This window comes from Dermacentor variabilis, chromosome 10 (assembly GCF_050947875.1).
Source record: "Dermacentor variabilis isolate Ectoservices chromosome 10, ASM5094787v1, whole genome shotgun sequence".
In the NCBI taxonomy this organism is placed as follows: domain Eukaryota; kingdom Metazoa; phylum Arthropoda; class Arachnida; order Ixodida; family Ixodidae; genus Dermacentor; species Dermacentor variabilis.
In genome coordinates this window covers 39,835,230-39,844,031 of record NC_134577.1, presented here as the reverse complement: position 1 = coordinate 39,844,031, position 8,802 = coordinate 39,835,230, and the positions used below count along the sequence as shown (strand labels likewise).

Below are 8,802 nucleotides of genomic sequence, written 5' to 3'. Positions count from 1 at the left end.
TTTTAACACTCAGTTAGCCTCTAACCATGCAAAACTTAAGGCCAGACTACACGCACGCTTTCCAGCATGCACTCACTCCCGGTCGCTCCTGGTTAGACACCTTGGAAGACTTTGCTTCGTAATGAGCTATTGGTAGCACTTCAAAATGCGCAAGTTGGATGTGGCTACTATTCGTCGGTCAAGCTGGTGCAGGACAAAGCTGGTCCACACCACGTAGCACAGCCAGACAGGAGCATGTGAGCATGAGCAGACACTCTAGCCTTGTTGTGCACAAAGCAAACATTGCAGTTGCATGTAGCTGCAGGCTGCTGCATAGCGTAGATACCGTGGTGGCTGCAGGGTGCCGCGACGAGTCCACTCGCTGAGTGTACTGCGGCTCACTAAGGAGAACCACAATTGGCACTGGTGTATCGTAGGTGACAAAATCAAAAATAGTGGCATCTACGTAAACACCCAAAGTCAAATTTTAACTGCATGCTACAGTGACGTTCAGAAAGTGGAGCGTTGTGAGCATACCCTACTTCACCGTAGCCTTTGCAGTGCACATAATTGGACAAGGACAAGAAGCACTGCGAACAATATGTTTGATTGGCAATAACTCCACTTCTGCTCAACACATTGAAGAACTTTTTGCAGTATTTCTGAAATAGTCTAATTTAACTTTAAACGCATTTCTCGACTTCTATAAAAAGTTGTTCAAGGCATTTTTAATTAATTATCATGTACGGATTTTTTTAAATATAGCCCTTTTTCATGTTCGAATAATATGAAGTCACCTTTTTATTATAAGTGGTTGAATACTACTTACTATAAAAATAAATGCTACAACAGACATCATTGGGAGGCAGTTCAATTTTTTCCCAGTGGTGGTGCCAACACCATTCTAAACTTGTCATTTGCTCACTAGAAAAGCTCTGTTCTAAGTGACAATGGCACCATGGGCACTTTGGAGTGCTAAGCTATAGTTCTAGTTTGGCTTAAAAGGACAGCAAAGGCAAACATACACAACCAATTTATGGTGTCAGATTACATTCCTAGAAGCCTGGTAACGTAAGCTTGTGCAGAGGGGCGACTTGATTGCAGAGAAAACTGAGGCTGAGGCGCCTGTACAGTTCGAGAATTCCGAGCCACCTGCGATGAACAGGGCACCTTACATAGGAAGCACCACTGATCTCAGAAGACAGCTCTGCCAAGCCATATCACCTGATTTGAGGATCTCACAGATCACACTCTTGCAAACACCATCAGTAGATCGGTGCGAACAGTTCTTAGTGAGCTCTTCTATAGGAAAATCAGTAAAATTCTGCATTCTCTCTTATGTTGAATGGAATTACATGAATAACTTTATATCATCAGTGGTGGGAGACTAAAATTTCCAGTTAAAAGTGGGACATGTAGACATACATAAGCAGTTACCCTATTTTAACAGTGGTAGTGTGAATAGGCCTGTTCATAATATCCTCGCTTCTGAAAAAATCTGCTTTTGGTAATGTCTTGGTTACCTAGAGCATTAAATTTTTACATTAAAGCAGTACTGACACAAAATTTTGAAATGGAGATAACGCATGATATCGATTTATGTGGGCACACACAGATCATCTGCAATATCAACGGCGAATATGGCTTAGAACATATTTAAAATCAGTTTTAAAGTACGTGCGCACAGCCAACTGTAAAACACAGCGCCTCGTGACATCGACATCAAGGAAGGATTGTAAACAACCACGAAAATGCTATGTCACAAATTTTCGTTGGCTGCCATGCTGCTTGCATGTGCTCTTCTCCTCAGCTGCTGCTTGTAGTGAGACGCTCTTTGTGTCGCTGCAACTGCACAATTAATCGCAAGTTTTTGTCATGTCCGCAGATTTCTCGCATCATCAGCTTGACTGCGCTACACTGACCACACACAAAATGCGAGTATAGCACAATGCCGCTTACATAGCAAGTCACTGACTTCTGCCGAACACATTCAGGGTTGGGAATAGTGATGCATTGTTTTCGCCATGATAGCTCTCACTGGCAGAAGTGGACACACCACTGTTATATACGGTACAGGCCACAAGGTTCGACACCGATTTGTCGTGTCTTGCCAATGAAAGTGGTCAATGCGAGGGTCTTGAGGTTCGTCCTCGCTGTCGCCAGCGACAACATCCAAGTCGCTGCTTTCTGGTGGGTGGAATCGAAAGTGATTGGCCACATCTAATACAGCGGTAAATCCTGCCTGCAGGAAATCGTCGCTGCAGCACAACGAAAACCACGACGACGATAGTGGCGAGGACATTGCAAAGCAGGTGCTGGCGCAGCAGACGAACTAGCAACACAAAGCTCGCCCACCACCATGTGCGTTGATATGCACGTCAGAGCATACGTCAGAGGTTTTTGCGATCACATGCCCAGCTGTGTTTACATTCCTTCTCTGGCCTATTCTGTTGCTCTCTGAAACCAAAACTTGGACTGGTTGCTACGAGCAAGACTCCAAATAACTACTTGTCGCGCTCTGAAGTAAATGAGGTTTCGTGCCATGACTACTGAATCATCAGCTACTTATTAGAGGCAAAGAAATCACATCGAAATTTTTTGTGTCAGTACTCCTTTAGTGTGAATTATCAGTGTCTCTAATGTGTACTTTCCATATCCTTTGAAGACTATTACCAGCTCACTGATGCAATAAATACTGAACTAAATAAAGCCCTTGCATACCTCTTGAGTACTGTTTCGCCTGCAGCAAGAATACGGTACTGAGCAACGCTCACTGCTGGGATTTGTTCGTGAGCAGTTGAAATACATGTTGCCGTTCCAGTCCCGAAAACTTCTCTGCGACAGCCCGCAGCACTGCAGGTCCTCCTGTGAGAGAGAACAACCAATATAAGGCCACAGTTATTCATGACTAAATGTGAATTACACTGGAACCCTTTAGACCTTCTGCCAGCTGCATGCCATAACTTCTGGCGTGATCCAGTTTCAGGCATTAGGCTTTATTCTGGAAGGTTTGGGTTTGCCGAATCTGTCCAGTGTGAGTGGAGTAGACACTTGAGGATTCAGGTTACTCCTCGCTAGCTCCAAAATGACCAGTGGTTTTCATCATCATCACACTGTATGATGAGAGATGAAAAACACGGGGAAGGCAGGAGATGAAAATTCAAGACGATGAGCAAATCAAGAACAAGGTAAAAGCAGGAGCCAACATTTCGACAAATGGACTTGTCGCCTTGAAAAACACAAGCCCACTTGTCGAAATATTGGCTCCTGCTTTTACCTTGTTCTCGTTTTGTTCATCGTATATGATGAAAGAGGAAGACAAACATCAACCATAAATGTTTTAATAATGTTAATGTTTCGTCTCCAGCACTGTAGCTTTCACAGAACTCCACTCAACAGTTGTAAAATCGTAGAATGAGCCCAAATTTATAAACATTACAAAAAATTGGGAAGCACTGGTTGGTATGCACTTGTGACATTGGTGTCTATATATGCATCACCCTTGTTTGTGGCGTGCAAAACTAGCTTACAAAATGCAAGCAAAGTATAAATTGCCTAAAACATGCTAGGACCCCATTGATACATTACTGGGCTTTACAATTTCCAAAATCATACACTTGAAACAGGGAGGGTGAATGCTAAAAATACCCTGTTTGGAATATACGGATAAGAGAAATGTTTCCCAGGATAACAGATTTGATCACTTTTTTTTTTCAAGAGATATCAGCAAGGTAGCACACTTTTAATTGATATGGCTGTCATTTTGTGTCTGCTATGCTGAGCATGATGCTCTTTAAATTAATGCACTGAAAGGGATCACTGGACAGTTTCCAACAGCTTTAACTAGCATGTGCTAGTTCAAAGCCTGAGCACTCATTAAAAATGTGATTCCTATCGACTTTCTGCTATTTCAAATACTGCAGCAGATCTCTTTCATCTGTTTAATTGCCGTGCGTAATGCTATGCTACAGCCCATTCATCCTGCCTGAATGGAGTCGATGAGGTGCTGCAAGTCGGGGCTGTCCCGGTAGTGCAAGACGAGATGTGTGCTCAACGTGTTGCGTAGCATGCGCTTCAGCTGCGCGGGCAGTGAGAACACCAGCACGCCCACGATGAGGTTGAGCAGCAGCAGGGCAGTGATGAGCGACGAGTAGGCATTCAGCAGGCAGGTGTTCTCGCGCAGTGCCCCGACGCAGCCGCATAAGGAAAGCAACACCAGCAGCGTGCCCACCAGCATCACCGTCACCTCCACATGCACCACCAGCTGACTGCGCATGTTCATAATATGGAGGCTCTCTTATCGATGTGAAAGCGTCAAATGGCCCGCTGAGCAAAAAAGTTAGCATCTGTAGCAGCAAAACAGCACCTGCTGCGACGCCACGTCATGAGCACGCATCGACAGAGCGGGATGGCCAAATCACAGCACTTGCTGCTGCATGCCACGTGTAGTGTGAGGGGAGAGGGCATCGGTGTGATGCCACATCACTCTCGCTCTCGCTTTTGGAAGCTGGCACACGGTCCATATCTCGCTCTCTCACCTCCACTGCGCTTAGCTGCTGCGAGCGCCTGCAAGCCTTGGTTGCCACTGCTACTTCCTTGGTCTCTCATTGAGCAGGACATCAGTGGCATGCGGCGTTGGTGCCACAAGCTGCTACTGCTTGCTGGCTTAGGCAGCACGTACCAATGTGGTACATAACTCGCAATGCAGAACTCAAAGTACTGCTCAGTGGCATTCAACTGGGTATTAATGCTTTTGCATTCACAACTCATAAGAAGTTCTTAAGTGTCCTCGGATTTTTTTATTGACTCTCATGATGTGACACAGAATGATTACTAACAGGCAAGAGCAAATAAGTTACTTGCAGGGAAAGTAGGGGACAAAGTTGAAAGTGATTGATTGATTGATTGATTGATAGATTGATTGATTGATTGATTGATTGATTGATTGATTGATTGATTGATTGATTGATTGATTGATTGATTGATTGATTGTTCAAGCGACCGATCGATCAATTGATTGATTGACGGGGGTTAATGTGCCAAACAACACTGGGGGTATTAGACATGCCATAAACAAGGGCTCTGGATTAATTTTGGCCGCCTGGGGTTCTTTAATGTGCTCATAAATCTAAGTACTCGAGTGCTCAGCCACAGAACACAGCTACTGTGGCAGGTTCCCGTCCTGAAGCTCACGCCCTAACTCCAGCGCCAGAATGTCAACATGACTTTACAAATTTTAACATATTTTTAGGTTCAGTCCTTGATTCCTTTATTATGCAATCTAATCCTTGTTTATGAATAAAACTAGTCCTGATAGACATCAAAATTTATTATGTGATGTAGAGCTAGTGCAGGAAAGTCAAGCTGATGTCACCACCTGTCTTTTGCTTTCTCATCTTTTCCGGCTTACCAAGTCATCTCTCAACACGAGGCTGACATTTTTGATAACCCAAAAACATAATTTACTTATATGGTTTAAGTTAAACATATCTTGCTAGTCTCCCTTTAAATAAAAATAAGTCTAGGTTTGCCCACACTCACTTCAGTGAAAACACCTGTGTTTTTTTTTTTTTTCAGTTTATTATACCGCCTTCATGTTGACAGTGCGCACATAAATCAGAAAGAACCTTCCTAAATTAATGCCTTTCTCTAACCAATCCAGCCAGCAATGTAATCAAATTATACATTACTTCTGTGAAGAAGAACATAACTTTCAATAAAATAGTGTGGGGTACAATGAAGTGAAGATTCAGCTCCCATGTCAGAATGTGTTATAAAATTTTAAAGGTCAGGCAAAAGAAGTCAAGCCTAAGGACAGCACCATGGATGTATGCACACAGTGTTCACCGGTTCTTTAGGTGCTGTCGCAACGGTCAGGAACATTTTAGAGGTTGGATTGCGCAGCATTTTGACGAGACACACAGAAGAGAAACACACACCACAGCGCGCTTTGTGGTCTGTGGTGTGTGTTTCTCTTCTGTGTCTCACATCAAAATGTTGCGCAATCCAACCTCTAATATGCTATACCAACACGCCCAGTCGTCAACCTTGGCAGGTCAAGAACAACTACACTGGCATAATAAAGTCGGCACACGGCTAACAAATGAGCTACGAGCTTAGCTCGCGTTTCCAACCTGTAGATGTTGAGAACGGTTTCCGAGGACTCAGGAACACTGGCCTGCAATGACGTGCCTATGTAGGCATACAGGCCGCCAACAAAAAGGATGAGGCCAAGGACCCAGAGAACACAGTTCAAGATGATGAGTGGGTAGCGCACGAAAGGGTTCACGTCCAGGTTGAGCAGTGCTGCCTCAGTGCCAATGGCATCGGGTGACGGTGCAGCAGGACATGCTGGAGAGCTGATGGCACCAAGATCTGCACAATATGACAAGGCAGCAAACCAAATCAAACTTTATTCCAACATTTAGGACGCTGCGGGCCGTGGTCAAAAAGCCGCTACATGGGCTTGACTAGGACCACAACCCAGTACAAATGGCAGGGAAAGGCAAACGCAGCAATGTAAGGATGCATTTAAGACAACAAGAAAGGAAAGGAAAAAAGGAATTGTGCATAATAAGCCAAACAATAATCTCAGACATACTGTGAGTGACATGACATATTGTGACGTATGAATCTTTTAGCAGAAACTCCCAAGGCAACAATGCATGAACAGATGTACAGTCTTCACCGTAAGAACCAAAACCACTCGGGGCAAGAGCACTGCCGAGCCCTAGCTGGGTTATTTCATGTTGCACCCAAGGAATTTCTGACATTGTAAAACTTCAGAGCATGATGATAAGATGATGATAAGAATTCCCCTTTCTCCACAGAGCTTTCAAGCTCTGTGCTGTAGGAGCATGCTGCAGGAAGCAAACAAGACACATTGGAGATAGCCATAGTCACCTGTGAAATGGCTTTGCTTCTTTCGGCAAAGGCTGTGCACATCACTAGAAAGCATTTCTCACTAGAACATAAAGTGGTATGTTTATTTGTGCAAGTGACAAAATACTAATTTCATGATGAACTGCAGCCTAAAATCAGCTTTCTGTGCACAGTGTCATCAGACTTTCATTTTATGAAGCATTTTATCAGACAAAAGTCTTGATTCATTGATGTGTAAGCTTAATCACGATGCGGCAAATATTGTAACCTGGTGCCAACTAAACAGTCTACACATTAATACTGCCAAATCTAACTTTGTCATCTTCTCAGCTAAACAAAAACATATCTCAGTGTATCCACTGCTAACCTTTGCTTCCAGTGTACTTTATCCTACTGATAGTGCACTGTTTCTTGGCGTCATATTAGATAAACACCTAAAATTTGACGAGCATGTTTTATCCTTAACAAAGAAGGCAGCATATGGAATTAGAATATTAATTAAAGTTTGCAATTTCTTTAATATGAAGACACTCTTCTCCCTCTACTACACTTTTATTCACACGCATATTAATTATTGCATATCATCATGGGGAAACACGTATCCCACACATTTATCTCCATTACAGCATACCCAAAATCAAGCAATTCGAATCATTACACGTAGCAGCTACACATCGGAAGGATCTCCATTGCTCAGATCTAACGGCATTTTATCGTTACAGAAACTAAATAAATACTCACTTGGAATACTTGTTTATAAATCTGTTAACGGAAAGCTCCCGTTCCCTATTATTACTACCAGCTAGTATCCATATTCCACGTCTACCCGTTTCACTTCTACCTACAGCTATTTACTACCAAAACCTAGAACTAATTATGGTAAATTTACTACTAATTTTTCAGCCACACTACTTTGGAACTCATTACCGCGTCATATTAAGATATTCTCTCATTTTTACACATTCAAATCAAACCTTCGTAAATTTTTGCACTCAATATAACAATTTGATCGTTATCATTATATTAATAAGTGCTTTGTGTTGTAACATGTTTTACAGCGTAAGCTAGTGACTAACTTAATATGGTGTCTTTTGTGTTTGCATATAACTGCTTTGTATTTATATATCCTACTCATTTGTAATGGGAGGTCCCCTGTACAGTCTGCTGACTATGGGACCTCCCTCTGTATGTATGTATAATCCCCATTTGTAACCTGATTATTATGCAAATAAATAAAATAAATAAAATTGGTCGTGGTTTCTTTTGAATTTTAATACCTGCCAGCAGCAAGAACATCCTGAAGCAGCAGGGATGCAATTCACTGTATATTAGTCACGAACCTTTTCATGGGTGTTTTTCTTACATGCCTAGGTAGGCTATATGCGTCACTGATGGGAAAGGCTGAGCTGCTTGCAACAGTGATGCTGTTCTTCACATCCAAGAGCAGAATTGCTGTTCACCATCTCTACAACTGCAGAGGCAAACCCTCCTCACTTCCCCCTCAGGTTTCTGTTTTTTACAAGTGAATGCATGTGTCTCACCCATGTGCAATGTCATGTACTCATGGGCCTCAACATACCATTAAAATTTCCTTCCAAATTATTCTCCCCTCATAGTGTGGGGTTGACAGTTATGACCACACACCAAACAGACAGAAATGTGCCCTACAAACTTGAAACACTAATATGCAAGCACGGCTGCAATGGACCAGCTGTAATCATCAAAAACAGCGATGTAAAATTATAACAATGAGCCAAACTCATCCAAAGCACGAGGGGCACGAGGTATGACCTGCAAAACAATGCATAGCATGCTTTTTTCCGTCCATCAAAGCAATACAAAACCAACCTTTTGTCTGGGTGGCAACAGAGACATAGTGGACAGGCTCCAGTTTTTCCGAAGTGGACACAAGTTTTAGTTCCTCAGCTCTATCGACGTCTT

At 42.8% G+C, this 8,802-nt stretch overlaps 1 protein-coding gene across 1 annotated transcript; it reads right to left on the bottom strand.

The window, feature by feature from the left end:
• Nucleotides 1-3,955: 3,955 nt before the first annotated feature.
• On the bottom strand, nucleotides 3,956-8,406 carry LOC142559212 (tetraspanin-33-like). Its single transcript, XM_075670843.1, has 3 exons — nucleotides 8,403-8,406; nucleotides 6,114-6,354; nucleotides 3,956-4,247 (listed from the first exon to the last, which is right to left on the bottom strand). The coding sequence occupies exons 1-3, from the start codon at nucleotides 8,404-8,406 to the stop codon at nucleotides 3,956-3,958; spliced, it is 537 nt and encodes a 178-aa protein (XP_075526958.1).
• Between the last annotated feature and the right edge of the window lie 396 nt (nucleotides 8,407-8,802).

Excerpts from the sequence above, each read along its gene's own strand:
- LOC142559212 (XM_075670843.1), bottom strand. Across the intron at positions 4,248-6,113 it reads ACCGTTCTCAACATCTACAG|TCAGCTGGTGGTGCATGTGG; the intron begins GTTGGAAACGCG and ends GAACATGCGCAG.